At 47.6% G+C, this 27,111-nt stretch overlaps 1 protein-coding gene across 6 annotated transcripts in view; it reads right to left on the reverse strand.

Annotated features, from left to right (window-relative positions):
* IRF9 (interferon regulatory factor 9) overlaps positions 1–27,111 on the reverse strand; it is a 327,420-nt gene that overhangs the window by 42,174 nt on the left and 258,135 nt on the right. For all 6 annotated transcript variants that reach the window (XM_069633987.1, XM_069633991.1, XM_069633990.1 and 3 more), the window contains 2 exons: positions 24,522–24,908; positions 13,423–13,538 (listed from right to left, as the gene is read on the reverse strand). In XM_069633987.1, the coding sequence (XP_069490088.1) occupies positions 13,423–13,538; positions 24,522–24,908 (503 nt within the window). The remainder of the gene's footprint in view (positions 1–13,422; positions 13,539–24,521; positions 24,909–27,111) is intronic.

Below are 27,111 nucleotides of genomic sequence, written 5' to 3' on the forward strand. Positions count from 1 at the left end.
ATTTTGCATTTGTAGAGCGCGCTGCAGCCCACGGGCATAGAGGCGCTGTTCAAGGATACTTAAGAAGGCTTGCTTGAGGGTTACAAAAAGCGGCCCAAAAAGTAAATAGCGTTGGCTTTAGATGGTACAGTTACATAACAGTATTATACAGTGTATCATTCAATGCAGGATCATATGACCGGGATCATACAAAGGGAAGCCCTCTAGACAAAGAGCCTAGTTTTTAGTGCCTTGCGGAAGGCAGCATGGGATTCAATTGATCTGATCTCATTTGGAAGATTATTCCAGAGAAAGGCTGCCATAGTTGGGAAACTTGAGCCCCCAGCACGCACTCTTCGCGTGTGGGGAGTCAGGATGCGATTGGCATAGGCGGCTCTGGAGGGTCTGGACGCTGTTTGTTTGTGAATCCTTTGCTCAAGATAGGGAGGAGCGAGTCCATGAAGACATTTATGAGTTGGGCAAGGGTTTTGAAGATAACCCTTTCTTTGATGGGTAACCAGTGTGCCTTTCTCCTGACCAAGGAGATGTGTTCTCTACGTGAAATGCCTGTTGCGGCCCTTGTTGACCACTTTCCTCATGAGAGGAGTTGGTGGAAAAGCGTAGGCAAACATTCCTGACCAGTTCATCCACAGGGCGTTCCCCTTGGAGTCTGGCTGGGGGAACCTGGATGCGAAACCCTGGGCATTGTCTGTTTTCGCTTGTGGCGAATAGGTCTATAGTGGGGAAACCCCATTGTGAGAAGAGATCTTCTGCAATTTCTCTGTGCAGACACCATTCGTGTTCTTCTGGGAGGGGATCTCTGCTCAAAGCGTCTGCTAGTGAATTGAGATCACAGGTAAATGTTCCGTCTGAGTGCCAATGTCCAAATTTTCTGGGCAAGCCTGGACAGATTTGGCGAACGAGTCCCTCCCTGTTTGTTTACGTAAAACATTGCTGTCGTACTGTCTGTTAGGATCTGTACTGACAGGTTCAACAGGTGGGGTTCGAACGCTCAAAGCGCTCTGAAGACTGCCAGGAGTTCTAGCAGATTGATATGATTCTTGGCCACTGTGTGAGACCAGAGACCCTGAGCTGTGTGGTGGAGGAGGTGTGCTCCCCACCCTGACAGGTACGCGTCTGTAGTGACTACAGCTTGTACCTCCGGATCGTAAAAGGGTTTCCCCTTTGACAGGTCCTCTCTTGACCACCAGTGAAGACTTTGTAGAAGTGTTGGTGAAATGACCACTAGATCCTCCCACTGACCACTTGCCTGAGACCACTGTTTGGCCAACCATTCTTGCATGGGTCGCATGCGCAGGCGCACGTGGGGGACCAGGTAAATACATGACGCCATCATGCCTAGCAAACGCATCACTTTGCACACCATTATCTGGCGACCGGGCTGATATAGAGGAATTTGTAGTAGTAGATTCCGAATTCTTTCCTCTGATGGAAAGGCCAACCCCTCTTGAGTGTTTAGTACAGCTTCTAGGAACTGCTTGGAGGTGCTTGGCACCAGACTCGATTTTTTCTCGTTGATAGATACACCCAATTCGAAGAGGAGGTCGATCGTTCTTTGGGTGTTTGATCTGCAAATTACTGGGGTCTCCCCCCGTGATGAGCCAGTCGTCCAGGTAAGGGTACACCGGGATTGCCTCCCTGCGTAGGCGTGCTGCTGCCACCGCCAGTACCTTGGTGAATACCCTTGGAGCCGAGGCTATACCGAAGGGCAGCACCTTGAACTGGTAGTGCTGTCTGTCCACCTTGAAGCGCAAGAATCTTCTGTGCGCTGGGAACATGGAAATATGAAAATTGGCATCTTTCATGTCCAATGTTGCCATGCAATCCCCCCCTTTTAGGAGGGGGATTACTTCTTGGAGAGTAGTCATGCAAAATTTTTGGGGCTTGACTGGGCGCATTGTTAAATCTCATTTTGGCACAAGGAAGTAAGTTGAATAGATACCCTTGTTTACCTGGTTGCCCGGGACAAGTTCTATCGCGTCCTTTGCGAGAATATTGATGATTTCCTCGAGGAGGATCTTCTGGTGGTCTGGTGAATCTATCTTTTGACGTGGAGGGTGGTTGCGGGGGCGCTCTAGCAGTTTGATGCAGTATCCTGCGGACACTGGGACAGCACCCATCTGTCCGATGTGATCCCTTCCCATGCTTGGGGGAAGTTGGAAATGCGCCCCCCTACTGGGGATGCATGGGAAGGGACCCTGAGCGGAATGTCAATGCTTTACGGGAGGCGTACCGCTGCCTCTGCCGGGGCTGCCTCTACCTCTACCACAGCCCCTCTTGTTACCTCTGCCGTAACTCTGGGTAGTCTGCTGGTTGCCACCCCATGATGTGCCCTGTCCCTGTGAATAATTGGAACCCCTCTGGGAATTTTGTCCGCGCAAGCGGCAAAAATTACTATTCCCTCTTTGATTAGTGGGCTTATTAGTCAACTGTCCTAGGGAGTTTAGAGTATCATACTCGTCTTTGGCAGTTTTCAATGCGTCCTCTACCGCTTTGCCAAACAAGACATTCGGTTCCACCGCATGTCAATAAGGGTTGCCTGGGTCTCGGGTTTAAACTCTGACTGTTTTAGCCAAGCGTGCATTATCTGCGGCGTCAAAGGTCGTCTTCAGCATGCAACCGGACGCAGCTCTACCCTCCACGCGATCTGGGCCAACTGACCTTTTAGTGGTTCCGGTGCGGAGTCAATGAGAGCAGCTACCTGCTCCCACTGGTGGCAATTATAGCTTGCCAGCAGAGTGGTGGTCTTGGCGATCCTTACCTGGTAAGCGGAAGTGGAGGCTACTTTTCTTCCTAAACCGTAGATTCTTTTGCTCTCCTTGTCTGGGGGAGCCTCCGATGATGACAGTGGTGTCTTCGCTCTCTTTCTGGTGTTAGTGATTACCAAGGAGTCGGGCTTGAGTTGACCCCTTATGTAAAGAGGGTCTCACTGGCCGGCCCTGAACATCTTCTCAATTCTGGGGTTCACAGCCTTAGTGAGATTAGGATTGAGAAGGGAAGGATCAATTCTACGTTGGATTGATTTGAGAATGGGAATAGCTTGAGCAATGGGTCTTTTGTCCCCCACTAGCTCCTCTGCAAAGTCCCTCTCTTCCTGTGCCCCCTGCGTATCTATGTGGAAGTGCTCTGCAGCTTTAGCCAAGACCTGATTTAGAAGGGGCTGGTTATCTATAGGTGAGTCAGAAACCTGTGGTTCCTCGTTAACCGGGGAGTCGATATTATAGACCTCTGCCTCGTCTTCCTCCTCCTCATCCTGGCCCTCGTCATCTCCATAATACTCGACCCCAGTTTGGTCGTCCAGTACCAAAATGTCTGGGTCATCCCCATACTGTTGATAAGGCTGAATATGGTAAGGGTCTGAAGACAGTCCCTGAGCTGGAGTATCAAGCCGAGATCTCTTATTGGGAGGTTGGGGGTCCTTGGTTCCTGAAGGAGTAGCATTGCCAGGGGTATAGCTAAGAAAATGCTGTGGATTTTTTTCATAAAAATTAGCTAAGGAAGACATTCTCCTCATCACCCTGTCTATGTCCTCAGTGCTCCATTCTCTGGAACTGGGGACGACCACCTCCTGTTGAGGTTCATCTTCTAATCCCATATCGTAAGGAGTGGGAGGGGTGACTCTGGGTGTAGTGACAGGGGTCTTAGATCTGTCTTTATCTGACGACCTGTGTTTGTCCTTGTGGACCTGGGGTGCAGAAGTTGAATGTGTAGACTTTTTCTGCTGTTTGTCCCCTTTCCCGTGAGTGGAAGAGTGTTGGCCTTATCGGAATCTTTTGATGTCTGGCGTCGAGATTCGAGGGTACTCTCTCTTTTGAGTGCGCACGTCGGGACTCAGAGGCAGACGCCGAACGGGCTGCCAGAGCCGACCTTGGGTGTGCAGCTTGGGGATGGAGGTCGGATTCATCTTCTGACGAACGTACCTCTGTTACTTTAGGGAGCCAGGCACTCTTGGCAACTGTGGACGGTTGCCGTGTGTCGATCTCGAGGACACTGAATCAGTGGACCGCTCTCTTTGTACCTCTTTCTTCCGTGAACTCAACACACGTGTCGAGTCTCGGGTGGCCTTAATGTTCTTAGGTGTAGAAGAAGATTGGGTTGCGCTCGTGTCGCCGGGTGTGTTCCCCATAACTGCCCTGCCGGACAATCCTCTGAGGTCGGGGACTAGCGTTTGGGTGTCTTTAGACACCCCTGTGCTCTTGCCATCTGAATGGGCGGCGTCGCTGCCATCACTGAAGGCACCCACCGCTTGCATGGCCTCAAGCTGCCTGGCGTGGTGGGCCCAACGTTTAGTGGAGCGGTCCTTGAGTGTTTTAGCTTTAAAAAGCCTACACGCTCTGCAGTTAGCTTCGGGGTGGTCCCTCGGCAAGCAGCGATTACAGGTGGCGTGTTTGTCAACCCAAGGGTACTTGCGGTTGCACTGGGGCAAAATTTAAATGGAGTACTCTCCATATGGGATTATGGGATACATTACTCACCGTAATCGTATTTCTGATGCTTGTATCTGCTTAGATTCACATGCTGTGCATAGGCCGACATCTAGTGGAAGCTGCGGAGTATTACAGTTTGTTTTTCGAAACTCGAAAATGGGCGTCGACACAGGCGTGCCAGTAGTACTATCCCTAGTGTGACGTCCAATGTACCCAAGATCCCTCATGCGTCTAGGATCCTCAGATTGTATTTTTTTTTCTGACATGAGGAAGCATGAGGAGTAGCGTGAGTACAGATAATCCAAGCAGATAGACAGAAAGGTAAGACTACAAGTAATCATGCGCCTTCTCTCGGAGGGGAGGAAGGGTGGGTCGCATGTGAATCTAAGCAGATACAAGCATCAGAAATACGATTACGGTGAGTAATGTATCCCTTCTGAGGCTTGTGGAATCTGCTTAGATCACATGCTGTGCATAGATTAGCAAGCAGTACCAGAAGAAGGAGGTGGGATGTGAGAAGGGTCATGAGCAAACAGGTGTCTTAGAACCGCTTGTCCCACTTGTGTATCTGTCTTGGAATGAGTGTCAATGCAGTAATGCTGAGTAAAAGTGTGAATAGAGCTCCAGGTAGCTGCTTTGCAAATGGTGTCGAGGGGAACATTTGCAATGAAAGCCAGAGTGGCCCCAATGCCTCTAGTAGAGTGGGCCCTTGGCGTAAAAGGCAGAGTTCTTTCAGAAAGAGAGTAACACAGCTGTATACAGTTAATAATCCACTTCGAGATAGCGCCTTTAGAGACGCGATCTCCCTCTCTGCCTGTAGCTACCGAGACAAACAGTTGATCTGTTTTCCTTAGCGGTCTGGTTTCATTTATATAGTAGAGGACCGCCCTACGCACATCTAGGGTGTGTAGTTTCACCTCAGCCGAGCTTTGCGGGTTCTGGAAGAAAGCCGGAAGCTCGATGGACTGGTTTACATGGAACTTTGATATAAATTTAGGTGAGAACCTAGGGTGTGTGCGTAAAACCAGTTTGTCTTTGTGGATAGCAAAGAACGGATCCTGCACTGACAGAGCCTGAATTTCACTGACCCTTCTTATAGAGGTAATGGCTACTAAGAAGGCCGTTTTATAAGTCAGGTGTTTGAGACTACTTTTATGCATGGGTTCGAAAGGGGGGCCCATGAGCTTAGCTAGCACCACATTAAGGTCCCATCCTGGCGGTGGGTTTGAAATAGGAGGGTGAAGTCTCTTTACTCCTTCCATGAAGGCTTTAACTACTGGTACTTTCCACCACGACACCTTGTTATGGGATGTGGTGTAAGCCGAGAGGGCTGCCAGGTGTACTTTCAGAGAGTTAAAAACCAATCCTGCATCGAGCAGGTGGAGCATGTATGTCACGACGCTGGAAGGAGTGCAATCAACAGGGTTGATTTGTTTATTCTGGCACCAAATAACGAATCTCTTCCACTTGTCAAAGTAACAGTGCCTTGTGTTTGGTTTCCTGGATTCTTTTAGGATGTCCATACACCTTTGTGGTAAATTGAGATGTCCAAACTCTATGACCTCAGGAGCCATGCTGCCAGGTTCATTAAGTTGGGTTGCTGGTGCACTGTTTGACCTTGTTGCTGGGACAGTAGGTTGTACCAGGCTGGAAGTTTGATGGGCTCGCACACCGCCATCCTGCATAGGTGTGGAAACCATGGTTGTCTCGCCCACATGGGAGCAACTAGGATGAGCGTCATTGATTCCTTGTTCATCTTGTACACCACCTTCCTGATGAGAGGAGTTGGTGGAAAAGCGTACGCAAACATCCCTGACCAGTTCATCCACAGGGCGTTCCCTTGGGAGTCTGGCTGGGGGAACCTGGATGCAAATCCTGGGCATTGTTTGTTTTCGCTTGTGGCGAATAAGTCTATAGTGGGGAAACCCCACCGAGAGAAGAGATCTTCTACGATCTCTCTGTGAAGTACCCATTCGTGTTCTTCTGGGAGGGAGTCTCTGCTTAGAGCATCCGCTAGGGAATTGAGCTCCCCTGGAACATGTTGCGATGACAGGAAGATGTTCCGTCTGAGTGCCCATATCCAGATTTTCTGGGCAAGCTTGGACAGATTTGGCGAACGGGTCCCTCCTTGCTTGTTCAGATAGAATATGGCTGTGGTGCTGTCCGTCCGGATCTGCACCGACAGGTTTAGTAGATGGGGCTCGAACGCCCGAAGCGCTCGGAATACTGCCAGAAGCTCTAGGAGGTTGATGTGGTTCTTGGCTACTGAGTGAGACCAGAGACCCTGAGCTGTGTGGTGGAGATGGTGAGCTCCCCACCCAGTCAGGCATGCATCTGTAGTCACCTCTGCCTGTATTTCGGGATCGTAAAAGGGTCTTCCCCTTGCGAGATTCTCTCTTGTCCACCAGTGTAGGCTCTGTACAAGTGTTGGCGAAACGACCACTAGATCGTCCCACTGACCACTTGCCTGAGACCACTGTTTCGCCAACCATTCCTGCATGGGACGCATGCGCAGTCGCGCGTGGGGGACCAGGTAAATGCATGACGCCATCATGCCCAATAACCGCATTGCTTTGCGTACCGTTATTTGTTGACCGGACTGATAATGTGGAATTTGCAGTAGTATATTCCGAATTCTCTCTTCCGAAGGGAAGGTCAACCCTTCCTGAGTATCTAGGATTGCTCCTAGGAACTGTTTTGAGGTGCTTGGCACCAGGCTTGACTTCTTCTCGTTGATTGAGAAGCCTAATTCCTGGAGGAGGTCGATAGTCCTTTGAATGTTTGTCCTGCAAATTCCTGGGGTTTCCCCCGTTATGAGCCAGTCGTCCAGATAAGGGTACACTGGGATTGCCTCCCTGCGTAGGTGTGCCGCTGCCACCGCCAGTACTTTGGTAAATACCCTTGGTGCTGAAGCTATCCCGAAGGGCAGTACCTTGAATTGGTAGTGGCGACTGTCCACCTTGAAGCGCAAGTACCTTCTGTGCGCCGGGAGCATGGAAATATGAAAATAAGCATCTTTCATATCCAAAGTTGCCATGTAATCCCCCTTTTTTAGGAGGGGGATTACCTCTTGTAGCGTGGTCATACGGAATTTTTGGGGCTTGACATACTTGTTGGCAGGCTATAGGTCCAATACTGGGCGCATTGTCAAATCTTTCTTTGGCACAAGGAAGTAAGTTGAATAGATACCCTTGTTTACCTGGTGTCCTGGGACGAGTTCTATCGCGTCCTTTTCTAGCAGAATGGCGATCTCCTCGAGAAGGATTTTCTGATGTTCTAGGGAGTGTACTTTTTGTCGTGGAGGATGGTTCCGGGGATGCTGCAGTAATTCGATACAATATCCTGTGGACACTGTTGACAGCACCCATCTGTCTGAGGTGATCCCTTCCCAAGCCTGGGTGAAGTTGGAAATGCGTCCCCCTACTGGGGTTGCGTGAGAAGGGACCCTGAACTGAGCGTCACTGCTTTGGTGGAGGCGTGCAACCTCCCTTGTTGGGGCTGCCTCTGCCTCTCCCACGACCTCTTTTGTTACCCCTGCCGTAACTTTGGGTAGACTGCTGGCTGTTGTTCCACTGTGTACCCTGTCCCTGGGCATAGTTGCCTCTTTGTGAATTTTGGCCGCGTGGGCGACGAAAATTACTGTTCCCCCTCTGGTTAGGGGGTTTGTTGGTTAGTTGGCCAAGGGATTTAAGTGTTTCGTATTCGTCCTTGGCGTTTTTCAGTGCGTCTTCGACCGCTTTCCCAAACAATAGATCGGGTTCCACCGGCTTGTCTATTAATGAAGCCTGAGTTTCTGTTTTGAACCCCGACTGCCGTAACCACGCATGTCTCTTGATAACAGTACCTTCTGCTATCAATCTCCCTGCGTTGTCCGCGGCGTCGAAAGTTGCTTTCAATATGCAACCAGACACGGCTCTCCCTTCTGCCGAGATCCGAGCCAATTGGCCCTTTAACGGTTCAGGAGCAGAGGCTATGAGTGCCGCGACCTCTTCCCATTGATGGCAGTTGTAGCTGGCCAACAGGGTGGTGGAGTTAGCAATCCTTGCTTGGTAGGCGGACGTTGAGGCTACCTTCCTGCCAAACCCGTAAAGTTTCTTGCTCTCCTTGTCGGGAGGAGCTTCTGACGAAGATAAGGGTGTTCCAGCCCTCTTCCGAGTATTGGTAACAACTAGGGAGTCTGGTTTAAGATGTCCTCTTATATAGAGAAGGTCAGACTGGGCTGCCCGGAAAAGTTTTTCGACCCTGGGGTTGACTGCTCTGGTGAGGTTTGGGTTCACCAGGGACGGATCTATTCTACGTTGGATAGATTTAAGGATAGGGATGGTCTGAGCGACCGGCCTCCTCTCTCCCACCAACTCTTCTGCAAAGTCCCTTTCCTCCTACACCGTGGGTGTCGATGTGAAAATGTTCTGCCGCGCGAGCGAGAACCTCATTAAGGAGGGGCTGGTTATCGACTGGCGAGTCGGTAACTGGGGCTTCGTTCTCTACCGGGGAATCCACTCTGTAAATTTCCTGCTCATCTTCTCCCTCCCCCTGGTCCTCATCATCCGCATAGTATTCCGTCCCGGTTTGTTCCTCCATAATTCCAAACTCCTGGTCCCCCTCAGGGAAAGGCTCTCCTTGGTACCTGGGGTGAGGAGTGGGGTGAGGAGTAGAGTAAGGCTGTACCTCGAAGGGTTCAGGTCCTTCGAACCGGGCCCTTTTACTTAGGGGGATGGGATCAGTGGAACCTGAGGGTGTGGCCCCCTGAGGGTCATACGAGAGGAAATGCTCTGGATTCTTGTCGTAAAAATCAGCCAAGGAAGACATCCTTGACATGACCCTGTCTATGTCTTCGCTGGACCATTCTTTGGAGCAGGGGATGACTTTAGTAGGCAATTTAGGGGACTTATCAAGGGTACCCTTGCTGGAAGTTGATCTCTCAGTAGACTTGTATTTGTTTGTCTGCTTAGGGGGGGAAGGATGGTCTTACAGGAGTGGAAGAATGTGCTTTCCGCTGTTTCCCCCCCTCCCCGTGCGTGGAAAAATGTTTTCCCTGTCCCTTGGAGGCCCCGGGGACTTTCGACGCCTGGCGTCGAGGATCGGGAGAGGTATCTGTGTCTTTCGAGCGTGGGGCCTCGCTGGTGATAACTGCGGGCTCCGTCTCTTGGAGCGCGGCCTGGGGGTGGAAGTCGTCTTCGTCTTCCGACGATCGAACTTCCATTAGTCTAGGGAGCGAGGCACTCTTGGCAAGAGTGGATGATTGCCTTGCGTTATGAGGCGATCTCGATCGAGAGCGCCCAGAGGACACCGAGTCGGACCGTTCTATCTGTGCCTCTTTCCGACAAGTCGACGTCGTCGAGGTTCGGTTGGACTTAGTGTGCTTAGTTTGTGTAGGGTGTGTAGCGCTTGCGTCGCCGGGGGTCTTCCCCATAGCCGCCCTGCCGGACGACCTTCCGAGGTCGGGGACCTGCGCTCGGCTGTCTTTCGACGCCGTAATGCCCTCGCCGTCCGAAAGTACGGCGTCGCTGCCATCGCTGAAGGCGCCCTCCGCTGCCATGGCCGCCTGCCTGGAGTGGTGGGCCCAACGCTTTGTCGAACGGTCCTTAAGTGTCTTAGGTTTAAACCTACTACACGCTCTGCAATTCGCTTCGGGGTGGTCCCTCGGCAAGCAGAGGTTGCACGTGGCGTGCCTGTCGACCCAAGGGTATTTGCGGTTGCACTTGGGGCAGAATTGGAAAGGGGTACCCTCCATACGCACCTTGAGGCAGCGGGCTGATAAGTGTAGGAAATATATAAGTGTATGTATATACCAAGAGTGAAGAGTATGTACCACCCCCCACTCTCCCTACTTGCAGGGCCGAGGCCAGCGGCCTACTAGGCCCGGGCCGAGGCCAGCGGCCTTCCGAGGCCCAGATCTGTCGTGCAGCAGCCGACGGTCGATGTCTTCTCCAGCCGTCGTCGAGTGTCGAGGGTCGACGTTGGTGTGGGGAAGGATGTCAATAAAGAATAATATATTTCAATTATTAGCAAAAGTATGGCTAAGGCCAGGGGACTCCGCAAGATGCTTCCGACCAGTATGGCGGAAAAAAACAATCTGAGGATCCTAGACGCGTGAGGGATCTTGGGTACAGTGGGCGTCACACTAGGGATAGTATTACTGGCACGCCTGTGTCGACGCCCATTTTCGAGTTTCGAAAAACAAACTGTAATACTCCGCAGCTTCCACTAGATGTCGGCCTATGCACAGCATGTGATCTAAGCAGATTCCACAAGCCTCAGAAGTCAACTTATGGCAGCGGGCTAGTGTGTGTAGGAAAATAAAGAGTGTAGAGTATTTTTCATCCCCCACTCTCCCTACTTGCAGGGCCGAGGCCAAGGCCCGGGGCGAGGCCAGAGGCCTTCCAAGGCCCAAAGTCCGTCATGCAGCTCTCGACGGTTGTTGGTTCTTCGGACCGGCGTCGCTCTTCGATGTCTCGACGTGGGAGTGAAAGAACGGGGGAAATTAATATCGATTTTTTGTCAAAATGGCTTAAAGCCAGGGAATTCCGCGCAATGCTTCCGACAAGTATAGCGGAAAAAAACAATCCGAGGGTCCTACACGTGTGAGGGATCATGGGTACAGTGGACGTCACATTAGGGATAGTATTACTTGCACGCACTGTGTCGACGCCCATTTTCGAGTTTTGAAAAACAAACTGTAATACTCTGCAGCTTCCACTAGATGTTGGCCTATGCACAGCACGTGATCTAAGCAGATTCCACAAGCCTCAGATTATATATATATATTAGCAATGCTACGAACTCTGCATGAAGCGACTGACCACTATGGGGAAAAAAACTATCTGAGGCACCTTGACACATGAAGGATCATGAATACAATACATGTCACACAGGGATAGTATTACAAACACGCCCAGACAACGTCCCTTTTCAAAGTTCAAAAATATAATACAATACTCTGCACCTACTACTAGATGCGGGCTATGCACAGCATGTGATTCTAAGCAGATCTATAAGCCTCAGAAATGTTTATTATTGAGTATTGTGCAATAGTATCACCTACAGATATTTATTCTAGGCCTATGTATTTAAGGCCTAGAATAAATATCTGTATTTTATACATTCCTGTCTAAAGTGAAGTATTGTGTGCTTCACTGTGTGAAACAATTGTGGACCCCTGACCCCACTCACACTCTCCTGAGAATAGACTTGACGGCTCGCCACGTGTACCTTGATTGGGTTTTGGCTAACTTCTCAGAGTTACCCTGGTTCACTAGAACTAGGGTGGCCTTCTAAAATCTGTCCACCAGACCAGATTCTAGAAATCCATCTTAACACACATGATCTAAATAGTAACCATGGAGTCAGGTTGGAATTTTCGTTTAGTGATAAAGGGGAGAGAGGGAGCAGAGTATACTAGGGACAGGCAGACACAGTGAGGAGGAGTAGGATGTGGTATGAGTGAGAAGGGCCAAGGGGTGGAAAAGGACTTGAAGGAGGAGAGACTGATGAGTTCCAGCGAGATGCAACAAGTATGGCTTGAATGGTTGAGGACAGTAACCAGTTAGTGGTCCTAGAGGAATTAATCTAACTGAAGCTGGAGGGCTTTAGTTATGTTAGAGAGATTAAAGCCACTCATGGGTATTGCTGGGACTTCAGTGGGGAGAGAGGCACGGGGAAGGATGAAGTATTTAAAAAAGAAATTAGGTTGAGAGTGCGAGGACACCGTTATATTAGGATTATGGAGAGAGAGTTGGAGAAAGGAGTTCAACATTAATGTGTTCAAAGGAAGAGACGCTAAAGTCAATGCGGATGGAGAAATTTGACTTATTAAGAGGCCCATCTCACCCCTTTTTTTGGTTAAAAGAGAGACTGGTGGGAAAATAAGCAGGATTAGTTTGTGAGGCTGCTAGTGTGGCCATATATGGATCAAATGGGAGGGGAGCATGCATTCAGGGAAGAAGGTCGACAATATTTGCTAGCGGGAAAAGCACTTTAACTTAAGCAGGCGGGAATGAAAGAGGATCTGAACTTGAAGAAGTAGCACACAAGTTTATTATTTGCAATGGTAATTTGAAATGTTAATGAAATGTGTTCTTTGTGTTTGCTACCTTTTTACAGCTTATCAAATAGTTCTGGGAGGTAATTGTATATGCAAATCATTGTGTTCTGCTGCTTTTACCCTTATGGAGAGCAAGACCAATCATTTGAAAGCACTACCAAGAACACTCCACACCCTTTGACTAACCTTCATTCTCTCTCTACCTTACTCACCACAAACAAACGCAAACCTGCCACTCGCACAGTTTTGTTTTTTTTAAAAACTCTCCCCAAACTTTGATCATCACAATCTTACACCTCCAACTACAATTAACGCAATCAGCCAACACATGCCCACATTATAAGCACTAGGCCATCCCTCTAGACAGTTATATTTCACACCTAGAAAGCTTACACGCACGCAGAGCTCAGGGTACTTCCGATCTGCACCTTCAACAAAAAGCAAGTCAATCTTGCTTCTTCCTCTCCTCAAACCCACCCACTCTCCTCCAGATATGCCAGAGCACCTGGAGAACATGCAAATGGTAGTAGTGTGTGGTGCAAAATCCTAATAACATAACGTAATATAACCATTTAAATGCCCATGACATCTGACACTACCAAAGCCTTTCTTTTAACTGTTGAGGTTTCGGTAGCTGTCATGGTTATACAATGTGGGTTGCACAAGTTCATATCAGGGTCTAAACGAAAGGGTGGCTGCTTCCTAACTACAGGATTCAGTGGGACAGAGCTCAGTGCAGCCACAATGCCATTCACAGAAGTATCATTACTATTCCATTAATATAATGGGGTAGCAGTACATTCACACACTCATTTCATTCTGTACACTAAGGCATGTTGCTCTTTAGCCTGCGGGAAGAGACTTTATGCATTTGTAGGAAGATGCTAGTTGGCAGCGCTGGGTCCTTAGTCACCTGCACAATAGCTGTGTAGCTTGAAAGAGATTGCTTACCTGCACAGTTACAAGCTTATCCTCTTTCTGGTCGGTATCCGATATCTCTTCACCAAAGCAAAGAATCACCTGGTACCTGGGGACTGCACCCTGGAATCGTTGGTAACGGTGGAGATCTAAAGAGCAAGAAGTGAAAGCACAAATTTAGGTACATAGAAAGCTGCACTGCCACAGCAACTGTAACCTGAGGTTTCCTACCCCCGCCTCTTTCCACTCTCCCATTTAATGCAGACCCTCGCTCTTCTTCCTTCCTTCTCCAGTCCACCTCGGTTCCTCAAGCATTTCTACATCTCCCGTAACCCTGTTCTCATCCATCATGCGTCATCTTTCTTTTCCATCTAACCCTCACCAAAAATCTACCCTTACCTCCCCCTTTTGCCAACCTGACTCTTCTTTCTCCATTCTTATTCTCCCACCTTCTTCGTTCAACTGTCTCTTCCACTCTCACCCATAATTAGGCCTTCCTCTCATCTATCTCATCTTCCAATACCCTCCATTCCTTCCCCACTTTCTCCTGCATATTCTAGTCTCCTCACCTCTTGCTCTTATCTCATCATGAAGCTCCCCCTCCACAAGTGAGGAACTCATTTGTGTCAAATCTTTTAAACAAAGGCCTCCATCTCTCTTCGTGCTTGTCCTGGTCCCTGTTCATCTTCCTTCCTTTCTCTGTTAAGCTTTTACCCCCATGCCCTGCCTTAGTAGCATCCCCCCAACCATCTTGACTCCTTCATTCCCGTCCTCCCTCCCTGTCCTTCATTATAACTCATCCCCAACAAATCCTCTTCCTTCCACATACTTTCCCTTCTTACTTGAGCATTGAAAGCTTTCATAATATGTGCTCTCCTGTCCCTGTACAGACCTCCTGCAGGCACAATTCCCTACCCAACTGTGTGCCTTTGCATCTACCTGCCCTCAAGCCCCATCCGACTCTTCACTGCCCAGCATTGAAAAAGTAGTTGTAGTCTAAGCCTTTGTCATATGAATTTCTTTCTCTCTCCTCCAATCCCCAAACACAGTCTAATTTAAATAGCCCATTCATCCTTACTTGCTCTTCCTCTCCATCAAATCTTCCTCTTCTTCTTCACACATCTATTCCCCCAGGAAGTTCCCTTTCTAACTTGAGAAAGATTATTTGATTTTGACATACGCTCCCATGTGTTTCTTTCTGTACTCCATATCTTAGTAAATCCTTCCTGCCCAGGCCACTTTCTCCCCTTATCCTCTGCAACGCATGTCTTGTCCCTTATCGCCACGAGGAGATGTTTAGTGTTGTCTGTTTTCTGCACTATATCAATTCTCAAATCAATGAACAGCCTTATTCCAGAAAGAAACCATAAAAGGACAAATACATTACAACAATCATTTAAAAGATCAAGTATAAATAAAAAAATGACAATCATTAAAATCATAAAAGTGAATACAAATCTACAACGTCTGTTCCGTGCTCTAGTCAAAATGTTCATAACAGCACTCAAGGTGGTTTTACAAAAGTCGAGGGCTTCAATCAGGTTACAATTCTTATGGAACTTTAAAACTGGGGTCAACCATCTTCATCTGATGATGTGAATGTCATTCATCTTTACAGTTACAGTTGCATATAGGACAAGGCTGCTCCAATTGTCCAGATCAGGAGCCAGTAAAAGAATGTAATGACAAGATGCCTAAGCGAAACCTAACAAATACATTTCTCGCAAGAGAGGTTTTTGACTCGTCAAGATAGGGCTCAAAGCCCAAATTTAACTTGTTCCTTAAGTATTTTTTTAAGGTCACTTTATGACCATCTCTGTCAAGGAAGTCAATTTGAACCCAATGCCAATACGCTGTCTTTGATAATTCGAATTGAAAACCATTCTATCGTCTCGGGTTATGCGGTGTCGGCTCATTTGGTCGAAAAAAAAAGATCGAATGACCATTTGGTCGAAACCAAATGGTCGGAAACAAAAATTGGTCGAATTTTTTTGTAAATTTATTTATATATTTGTTTTCGTTTTGTTAACATATAAAAAGGGGGGTTGGGGGGGAACCCCCCCCAAAAAAAAAAAATGTAAAAAAACACAAACAAAAAAAAAAAAATCGACCATTTGGATTTCGACCATTTGGCGTCGACCAAATGGTCATTTCGACCATTTGGTTGTCGACCAAATGACTGGTAACCGGGTTATGCCATATCTATTCTGCTTTTTTCATTTCTCTTTCCACAGGTCACACAATGTTTACATTCTAAACCCAACTTTTATTCTGTACACAACCCCATGGTGTGCCTGGTGTGAGAATTGGACCTACTTTTGCTCCATCTACTCTTTCGCTTGATGCATACTTCCTTCATTTTCTTTAGCCCCATGTTATGTTTCCCTCCCATTCTCCCGCTCTTCATTTTCTACACAACTCTCATCTGCTGCATTATCTTCCAACCTCCGACTGAAGAACTGCTTAGTATCGAAGACATTAATGTTGATGATGAGTGCCTCTAGCTCTGTTGCTTTTCACCTCCTGCTTCCCTTTCATTATTATGATAATTAGGGTATTTATCAAGCGCAAACCAGGCTTCGGGAAGCAATGGAGAGCTTTACAATCATAGTGGGAAGAACAAAGTTAGGGAGAAGAGAATAAGGGAATGGGAATCTTACAACAGGGGAGGGCAATTGTCAGCAAAGGTTCTGGAAGTAACCAGGGGAGGAAACTGTGGGGATAAGTGTTATGTAAGATTTTCATAGTAATGGTAAATCTTCCTGACCTGTGTCAACCCCAGAACTCTTTGCTTTACTAATAGAATGGTTTTCCTTATACCTCTGTGAGTGGGAACCTTTTTCCACACTCACAGAATCTTTAACTTTTTTTATTGGTGCCATTTTTTAGACTCTCCATAGTGTCTGTTTAAAGTTATCCTCTTTGACAACGTTTTGGCAATAAGTGCCTGTTGTTGCTGGGTTGCCCTAAGGGCTCCCCTTTTTACTTTCTCTGGCTAACCTTGAGAAAACTACAGTTTCCAAGGGTAGAAAGGATCTTTGCATCCCATTTACATTTATTTTATTTGGTGAAACCAACACAACCCACCTTATGTGGAGTGCTGGGGAGATACAATGTATCCCCTTTCACACTAAAACTGTAACAATTCTGTTACAGGGACAAGCTTACCTTTAATGGCTGGTCCCAGTGATACCATCTACTAATTCGGTGCACCTTTACCGCAGGCTGTGTTCACAGCTGCAGTAAAGGCACCCAAGGGTGCTCATTTTACCAAAACGGCCACTGTCTTGTTTTTTCACCATGTTAGTGTGGTTGCTTCCTTCCCTGGTTGCTTCCTTCCCCTGACATCCAGGGTGGGAAATTCCTTTGTGTGATTTTTATCTTTTGCAGGAGTCCCCTGGTCTCCCTACCAGGGTTCCAGTCTGTCTGTGAAGGCAGGAAGTGAGGGAGGAGTCCAAAACTCCACAGCCCTTTGTCTTTCTCCTTGCCTGAATGGGGACAAATCCCTTTGGGGAGCTGGCTGTCCTGACTGAACCACCAGACAGCCCCTTGTAAAATGCAGGAAGAGAATGCAGAGGTTGTGCTGTAGTTCATGTTAAATACTCCGAACCTGGAAGCTGAAGACAAGTCGACCACTGGAACCAAAACGGAAGAGGATGATGAAGGAAAAGCAGCTGAGTCGAATTCCAGCGACCGGAGAACCTGCTGTGTAACCTGAGCCTGCTGTAGTCCTTCCTTCCAATCGACCTGAGGATTTCGGAAACGACGACCCCGACCCAAAGCCTGGTATGACCCAGTAGACTCAAGAAGACCTGCATTTTGAGCCACCCCACGCCGTGCTGCGACCTTGCGGGGCTGCAATACGCCAATCCCCTGGGACCACGATGCCATTGTGCGGTGCACGGTCTTCCGAATTCCAAATCTCGCTGTAACTTCGTGGACACCCTGCTGGATCTCCAGAGACATGAATCAAGTCCGAAAAATGCCCTCACCAGAGCGCTGGAAATTTGTAACAACGAGAATCTGACCGGCGATATTTGGTCTTCTTCTGTGCTCCTGAAAAAGGTGACAAATCCACAGAGCTGCATCCAGCCACGAAGAAACCTTGTCTAGAGCCTTCCCTGTTGATTCCTGCTGCAGAGTCCCTTCCAAGGTCCTATTTTCAGTCACCACGACAAGGAACCCACCGACCAAGTTTTTGGCTGCAGATCCTCAAGTTCACCTGCTGCAAAATCTTCTTCTGTGCTGAGGTACTGTGCTGCCTTGGGTATTTACTTACCTTAAGTCTCTTGTGATTCCAGTGTAGTTGTGGGGTGTTTCCTGTGATTGGGAGGTCTCTCGTCCAGTTCACGCAGGCTCACTTCTGGAATCCTCCTAGGGTGTCTTCTGTGAAGACCCTGGACCCTCAACTAACTCTAAAGTAAAATACTCACCTGTTTGAGTTACCTTCCTTAGGAACTCTGACTTTTGCTACTTAAGAACCTATCCTGACACTGCCTGTTGGGACACTAGACCCTAGTGACCCCCCTTCTGCCACTGAGAACACTCATGCTCCAAGAATAATGGAAAGACTTTTAAAGGATTGGGCAGTTTGCCTAGAAAAGAGAATAATTGTTTAAAAGTTACTTAATTGCAGAAGAAGTGTGTTGGTAACTAACTCTGAGAGTGAACAGTTACAAAAGTTCTTACTTACCTTTAATGTGTGTTGCACTATTCTGAAAAGTATATATAACATCTGTCATTCCTTATAAACTGTTTTGCGATTCTAACAGAAAATAGATGTAAGGGTATATAACTCACCTGTGATTTGGTTGTGCGTCTTACCAAAAGTAATGCTGTTGGTTTCACTTTATTATTCCCGTTAGGATAATCGTATGAGTGTCCCCCAACTGGGTCTTGCTTCCCCTGACTTGCTGTTACCCTGTCCAGAATAAGTCTGTATTAGGTTTTACCTACCTAGAATAACTTTGAGTCATTCATAAAGTGTAATATTGGGTTTTGCTTTCCCTGGTCTGTTTTAGACAGACACAATAAGAGTCTTAGGTTTATAGCTCCTTGAAAAAGTATATGGATTTTACGGACCTTGAGTTAGCTATGTGCCATCTAAACAATAAGTTACAAGAGTTACTGCTTAGCTCAATCTGTCTTTCACTGATCTCAAAGGCACCTGTAACTGAATATTACAGCCCTAGGTTTTACTCACTAAGTATAACTGTGTGTTATCACAAAAGTAGTTATATATTTTTTTACTGTACATAGAATATGTGTTCCGCTATTCACAAAATGTATATTGTCCAGTTGACTGATTATGTGATTTGTTGCTGGGAGTCACGGTACACCTGGTAGGATCTACTACCCTTGAATTATTGAATGTAATCTGAAAGTAACCATTGGTCTTTACTCCCCAAGAATAGGTGTGACATATACTGAATGTGTATGAAAAGGATTGACTTCCCTAGAACTACTGTTAGGTGTTCCAAATAAGGTTATATGCTTTGGTCTGTGTACCTTCAAGCATAGTGTGGTGTTTTTAGAATTGTGGTTAGATATAATGTGATAGTAATTGTGACAGACCACTCAGACCAGGTAGATAAGTTTAACAAAAATCAGTCTTTATTGACTAATTTAAGAAAATAAAAAAATAAAAATATTCATTCCAGTATCAGTTCTCTTTCCAGCCGAGATAACTCTGATCGGGTTTCCGTGAGTGTAAGGCTGAAATCTGCGTTTAGTCTTCGTAAGCCCACTGGTATGGATTTGTGGACTCCTCGCTTCCAAATCGATTCTGAAACGAGAAAGAGAACTCCCCATCAGTCCTTTGTCTCTCTTTGCTTTATATAGGGGCTGGCCACTCTTGACCCAATCAGGACTCTCCTTCTGTCCGAGGATATAAAAACCCTCCCAAGCCCCGCCCCCTTCCTTCCATGATGTCTCTCCGCCATGTGCCCCGAGGTGAAGATTGGGGTTTTTATAGTCAGAAGACCCTGGCTTTGGTAAGGATAAAGACTTTCTAATATCCTTCATTTTGTTCTCTTGTCTCTGTTTTACGAGTGTGAGGTTATACGGTTCTTTTGCTTCTCTTTGTTCTGTTCCCCGTTTGTGCCGTTTTGGCCCAACAACCTCTCCCCGTTGGTCTTTCGTACTGCGGAACACGCGGCACACTCCGGCAGACCCTTGTTCCGTCTTATTGCCTGTGTAGTGGTTACCGCATTCCTTACCCGTAGGTTCCTCGCCATTTCTCAACCCCGCTACCGGCCGTGTGTAAGGGTTTCCGCTATCCGTATTCAGGCAACACAATTCGCGGATGGTACCCAGGTCTGCCTCTGACCAAAATTGACTGCTTCCTTCAGTGTCTTCCTCCTCCTCCTTTCGGCTTGTACATTCAGGTTCGAGTTTTGTTTTTCCAGTGTCCGTGTCACTGCTTCCCGCAGGCCCCTCCGTTGTTTCCGGGTATTTGGTGTTCGCATGGCATCCCATGGCCTCTGATGCATTCTGGCTGTTACAGTACTTATTTTCCTCAAGATTTATCTGGGCCTACTAGTATTTAAATACACCATTTATTTTTTACAATACACATAGTAATTCAGTGTTTATTTGGACCATTTGTATTACAATTTAATTTGTACTGATTCTAAACCCCTCTCTCCCTCCTAAGATAAGCATGGCTGCTCTGTCTATGCTGCCAACGAACTCAGGTGGTAGAGCCTTATACTAAGAGTGCAGTCTTGTACTGCCTCAGCTTAATGGTTTTACTAACCCCTTAGTTGGACTTCAGAAAAACTGTCCTAACAATAAGATCACTCAGTCTCAAGTAAGGTGGGGAGTGTACAGTGTATGGACCTATGTGTTAGGCAGGAGCCACCTTGAAGAAAGGCTCTTGATCTCCTTGCTGAACTGTAGAAGCAAGGTGGCAAGCTGAATGTTGATGGGGAGGAGGTTCTAGAGTCTTAGGGTGTAGACAGAGAAGGCTGGTCTTCAGTTTTTCTTCCTTCCTTCACCAGCGGAGTTCAAGTCTGTACATGTCCTTACTTCTGGTGGATCACAGGCCTCCTGAGATGCTGCATTTCTCAGTAAGGTAGCTTGGGGACTTCAGGGTGACAGCCTTGTAGATGATGCAGTAGGATTCGAAGACGATAGAGGCTTGCAGGGGAGCCAGTGCAGTATGATGAGAGTCGTGGTGATGTGGTTGAATTTGCAGAGACCTTTGATGAGTCATGCATCAGGACACATCTCAGGGGAGCCAGGGTAGTTGCCGGATGGCCTTTCAAGTGGGCATTGCCACCATCCAGGTGGGAGAGGACCAAGGCTTGGACAGCAGATCTGAAGGATGAAGGGCTTGATTTTCCAGAGGAGAAAAAGTTGGTACCAAGCTGGTTGTGTATTCCTTGCTATGTGCTGTTTGAAGGAGAGGTGTCTGCCAATGTCAAACCCAAGGAACTTGGCACAAGTGATCAGCTGGGGTGTGAAGCCCTCGAGGTGCTTAGAAGAGAGTCAGGTCTGGTGTTCAGTGTTATTGGTCAGCAGTAGGAATTCAGTCTTGGAGGGGTTGAGCTTCAGATAAGCAATGCACATCCAGGATTAGATCATTGTGAGGCAGGTCTTGAGCCTGTGGATATCTTCGATGGAGGCTATCTTGAGGAAGACCTCTGCGTCATCTGCGTATTGGTGGATGTGGATATTGTGTGGTGTGAGGAGAGTTCCTAGGGGTTCCACATAAAGACTGAAGATCACGGGAGGGAGGATGGATTCCTGCGGGACTCCACACAAGATGATGATCTGGAGGAATCCATTTGGACAAACTGATGTTGATTAGCAAGGTAGGATTTGAAAGAGCTGAGGACGATCTCGCGGATCCCCATGCAGCAATGTAGATTGTTGGTGAGTGTCTGGTGGTCTACTGTGCCAAATGCTACTCAGAGGTCAAGAGAAACCAGGAGCAAGGACTGCCATCATCAAGGATTTTAAGGGCATCGTCAATCACATTGATGGTAGCCGTTTCTATGCTGCATCTGAAGCCAGATTGGTAGGACTGAAGGAGGCTGTTGGCTTCGATGTACTGGAGGAGTTGCATGGCTACTGCTTTCTCAAGGATTTTACCTAGGAAGGGAAGATGTGCGATGGTGCGGTAGTTGCTGAGGTTGACAGGGTTCAGTGTTGGTTTCTTGAGAAGCGGGAGGATTTGTCCAATATTGAGTGTCGAGGGGAAGGTGCCTTAAGTTAGCTGTTGATGATTGTCAGGTAAGGTAGGAGTGCATCAGTTGGAAGTGTCTGGAGTACGGAGGCAGGAAGGATGTCTTCTGCATACAATGTGGTCTTGAGGGATGCTAGAATGGCAGTGAGGTCTTCCATAGTCAGTGTCTTGACAGTTCAACAAGGTAGTTGTGGTTTTTCAAGATGAGATGTGTAGTGTCCTGTCAGTTGTAGCATTGGTGTCTATGTGTTGGTGGATCATGCTAATCTTATTGATGAAGAAAGAGTTGATGGCAGTGGATTTCTCGATAGAGTGCCATATGGGTGGGTCGGGCAGAGGGCTACAATGACACACAGAAAGAGAACTCCAATAATTCCAGTTAGAAAGAGAAGTACAAAAAGGTTATAGGTGAAAGGTTCGAATCAGAAGGTTCGAATTACAATAGGTTCGAATCAAAAGGACCGAAAACAAAATGTTTTTTTTAACAGGACACCGTCACAAATATACAATGATTTATTAGTCCTTTAAAATGCACACTAAGCAATGAGCACACTTAACTTAAAGACAGTTAATAAACAGAGACCATAACCAGAATCAAGACTTTCAATAACTGTATGAAGTAAAGTGAGTTAAGAAAGAATAACAGTTGTTTCAAAAATTAAAACACAGTCAAAACACTTGTTAGTAAACCTTGAATAAGATCCCTAACCCTTAATAAGCACAGCCATTAGATAGAATTGGCCTAGGGCCAGAGAGCCACCAGTTCCACAGTATTTACTATTCAGGTAGATTTACTATTTTATTGAGCAATTGCAGTGGTTGCAATTAAGTTTTCCAAAAGTTTAGAAAAGTTCATTTAAGTGCCTCTCTCCATCTCACCACACTAAGGAAGGCTTGAGGGATCCTTGACTAGACCACCACCGATCGGAGTCAGGCAAGGGAGCAATAGGGCCAGCCAGGCTTTACCCCCATGTAACCCTATTGAGGAGAAGGGGGATGATGAAACAGGTATGTTAACTTAGCCCCCTTATTCTCATTTTCCCCGAGAACACTTCAGAGGTTCCGGAATCTGCTGGGGCCATGCACTTCTGTGCCTGGTCCCATTGAGTGAGGCCCAGAGGTCATGGGTACAGAGGTAATTTTCGGGCTAGTACCTGTATCACAGTTCCAGAGACTGGCCCGCTGATCAACCTTGACACAAAATGAAGAAGACTTCTGCAAAAAAGGTGTCCTCAAAAGACCTACAGGGAGCATAGATGACAGGATGCACCAGGAGTCACCACTGTTGAAAGCCTGAAAATGCAGGAGCAGGCGTCTTGAAGCACAAGTTGAAGATCCTCCAATTTCCAAGGATGCATTTGGAACGATGACGACGGCGGCGAGGTAGACCAGGAGAGAGCTGGTCAATCCTCTGGGTGGTCACGGACACTTCTGAAGGCTCAGCAGGCACTGATCCTTGAGCACGGGTCAAGACTGGTTGTTCCCACTGGCTCAGGGGTCGAAGCACTGACGAGGGCCTTCTTGAGATCAAGACAGTGGATCAGGCCTTCACTGGAACTTGGCTGGAGGCAAAGCTGGTCAACTGCAACGATTGTCCTGGGATCTTCAGTGGCCTGCCATTCTTCATAGGGGGCTTGGCTCCAACGATGACCTCTGAAATGGCTGTAGGAGTCCTCCTTTCAGCTAGGATTTGGAATGGAGTTACAAAGTTCCAAATGGCTATCATGGATAGACATTGGCCATATATTTTGCCCAGCAACAGACACTCATGGACCTGGATGTGGACTGGGATGAGACTGTCCCAGCCCCCACATCCAGTCACACACGCACACACACACATCACCAATTTGTTCATGAAAGCGGAGGCTTTGCACGAGAAAGGCTTTCGATATATGGCAATTCTGAACCCAGGAGGGCAGGAAGAAGGCCAAAGGACAGGCAAAAATCTAGGAGCACAGTCATTTTAGAGTAAATAGTACTCTTTGACCGGTAAAATACAAAAGTGCAAGAGTAAAAAGTCAAAAACAGGTGGAATATTATCCACTGCCACCAGTTCATGATGGACATATTGAATTTGTAACCAAAATGTTATCATAGAAAATGTTTTAAGGATAAAAAGTATCCTAACCTCACTTCAAAGATCTGTGCAGCTTTAAAAATACAGAAAACCCACTAAGGTCTCGCAGTACTGATAGTCTTAGGGACTATCCCAACAAAAATGAGCAGAAAGCAAAGGAAATAAAGCATCAGGCTTTACTGAACTCCAAAAGGTCAGATCAATAGTCAAAGCAAAATGAAACTGTGTGGGGAAGTCTATGGGAGGAAAATAGCAAAAAGAAAGTATTTCCTAACAGCCCCTCTTTTGCTCTCACTGAACCCTTTTCTCTCGCATCCCTTCCCTTATCAATTCCATGTATGTTGTCTTCTTTCACTTCACAGCTCACAAACTACTTCCCAACTTCCAAACCTCCTTTTACCCCTTCTCCCATCTCCTAAAGTGGCCTCCCTTCTCACCAGTGAAGAAGGGGACTGTTGCCAACGCTTTTCACTTTATGTTCCCTTTCCCATAGCCTTTGCCCTATCTTCCCCTCCAACCCTTCTCTCAACTCCCATCACCCCATGTGGCCCTCCTTTGCACAACTCAGGTGCTGGCTAATATCACAAACGTCCAGTTCATAGTTTAGCTCCTACTATCCTCTATTATAGCATGTATCCGCTCCTATTTCCTCTCCATCTTATTTTTCACAAAACCTTTTCCATATTGTCTAGATTCTCTTTATCCTTCACTCACTGAACAAGATCTTCCTTCTCATCATGCAGAACTGGTTAGTACTGAGGACTTGGACAGTGACACTTGCTCCCTCTCCATCCACCTCTCATCCCTCTCCCAATCTCCTCTTGATTTCCTCTTCCCCTTTCTCCATGTGTTATTCTGCCTTACCATTTAGGAACTGAATGGTGTCAAAGACTTTAACATGATTGTCTTTCTCCAACTTGTTGCACACTCCAGGCTGCGGAGAATAGGGGCTGGTCCAGAAGACCCGTGCTTGACAGAAGCGCTGGAGAAAGATACCCTGGGGGGTGCTGGCCAACATGATTCCCTTCTCCAGGAAGGATAGCAGGTCCTGTGTGTTTTGGCGTTTGACAGGGTCCTCAATGGTACAAGTCGCTGGCAGGTATAAGCGTTCCATTCCATTGATAGGTAGCGTGCTATGGATCGAACGCCCCTCCAAAGGAGATGGGGCAATCTTACAGTCACCACTTTGTACAATCTCCTGAAGCACCTGCTGTCCTCCATAGAAGATGGTGACCCGCATGGAGTATATACCTAGATGTAAAAGAAGACAAGGTTACCCAGAATCCTTCATATCAGAGATGATGGCACACATAAAACAGAAAAGACATGGTCATAAACATGCCCAACATGTCCCACACTATCGGGAACGCTGCACATACCATTGAGAAGGCCAGTTATTAAGAAACCTGCAACCAGGCCAAGATGGAGCACCAACATTAGGAAACTTCTATACACTACTTGTCACTGTAAGCATCACATATTAGCCTTGTTCACGTGCCTCTCAGATATTGCGTCTGCGTTTCACATGTGATATAATTGCCTTTGACATGTTTTCTATATTGTGATGCAATCCTTGGAGAAATGTTTTTCACCTTTTGTATGCATTTTGACCTGCTATTTTCCAGACTAAGGAACAAGTTACTTACCTGTAACTGTTGTTCTCCAGCATGGGTCTGGCATGGATTCACATGCTCATGAATATTCCCCGTCGTCAGGCTGGGAATCCTCGGTAAAGAAAAAATCAGTATCAGTTTGGTTTCTGATCTGTCTTTCGTAGTAATAACCAATCACTGATTTCTGCGTCATACTGACCACAGCCAATGACTGCCCTCTACCTAAGCCCCGCCTCTGGCAGCCATCTTCAGATTTGGTAGCACGTGAAGTGGCAGTATGACCAAGTGAAGAGCCGCAGAGGGGTAGGCGGGAGGGTTCGCATGTGAATCCATGCCAGACCCATGCTGGAGAACAATAGTTACAGGTAAGTAACTTGTTCCTTCTCCAGCATGGGGTCTGGCATGGATTCACATGCTCATGAATAAAGAATACATAGCAGTACACACATGCACAACCACGGGAGGTGGCAAAGGCTCAACATTAAGCATTACATCAAACTCAACATTAAGCAATTCTTACCTCCTCACCAGGCTCACCTTAGGCGAACAGATTGCGCAGCACTGCTTGGCCGACCCTGGACTCCTCCCTGGAATCCCGATCGACGCAGTAGAATTTCGTGAAGGTGTGCGTCGACCTCCACGTAGCAGCCCTGCAGATGTCCAGCAAGGGCACACCAGATAGGAACGCCGTGGTAGCTGCGATCGCTCTGGTGGAATGGGCTCTCGGACGGCCAGGCAGCGGTCGGTTTGCCAACCGATGACAGTACATAATACAGCCGGAGAGCCATCTGGAAATGGAGGCCTTTGAGAGAGCCTTCCCCTGATTGACAGGTCCAAAGTTCACAAAAAGTTGTGACGTCTTCCGAAAACACTTTGTGCGGTCCACGTAAAACTTCAGCGCTCTAGCTACATCCAGCGAGTGCAAAGTCCTTTCGGCCGGCAACAAAGGCGACGGGAAGAAAACAGGCAACACCAAGGGTTCGTTGAGGTGGAAGTCCGACGGTACCTTGGGCATGAGGGAGGGGTGCGTCCTGAGCACTACCCTCGTGTCGTGAAAAGTCAAGTACGGGGGCTTGCAGGAAAGGGCCTGGATCTCTCCCACTCTTCATGCGGAGGTAATAGCCACAAGAAACGCTGTTTTCCACGACAAGAACTTCAACGGAGCCGAGTGCAGAGGCTCGAACGGAGGTCCCATGAGCTTGGTCAGCACCACGTTGAGCTCCCACGCCGGGGCCGGAGCCTTCACTGGCGGGAACAATCTGAACAGTCCCTTCATGAATTCTTTCACCAGACGATGAGACCACAAAGACGTCCGCCCCGTGGTTCTGGTGTATCGGGAGATCGCAGCAAGATGAATCTTGATGGACGCGTGCGCCAGTCCAGCCTTGGCCAGCGTCAGAAGTTACGGCAGTACCTGGGGAGCCGTAATCCGTATAGGGTTAATCTTCTGTGCGTGGCACCAGACAGAGAACCTCTTCCATTTGTGTCCATAGCATTTAAGAGTTGAGGACGCCCTGGCCTTTGCAAGAACCTCTCTGCAGTCGGCCGGTATGTCGTATCCTCAAAATCTCTAACGCTGCAGGAGCCAGGCCTGCAAGTTCAGCGACTTTGGGTCGTGATGGAGGATGGCGCCTCCTTCCCTGGAGAGAAGATCCGCATCCACTGGCAGCTTGATTGACGGGGACGCTGACAAGTCCAGAAGGTCCGGGAACCATATCTGCCTCGGCCACGCAGGTGCGACGAGGATCATCCTGCACCGTGACCTCTTGAGCTGGTTGATGAGCCGGATCAGCAATGGATATGGAGGGAACGTGTATAGAAACAGGCCCTACCAGGGGAAC

Source organism: Ambystoma mexicanum, chromosome 13 (genome assembly GCF_040938575.1).
Source record: "Ambystoma mexicanum isolate Mex_15411 chromosome 13, UKY_AmexF1_1, whole genome shotgun sequence".
NCBI classification, from domain to species: Eukaryota; Metazoa; Chordata; class Amphibia; order Caudata; family Ambystomatidae; genus Ambystoma; species Ambystoma mexicanum.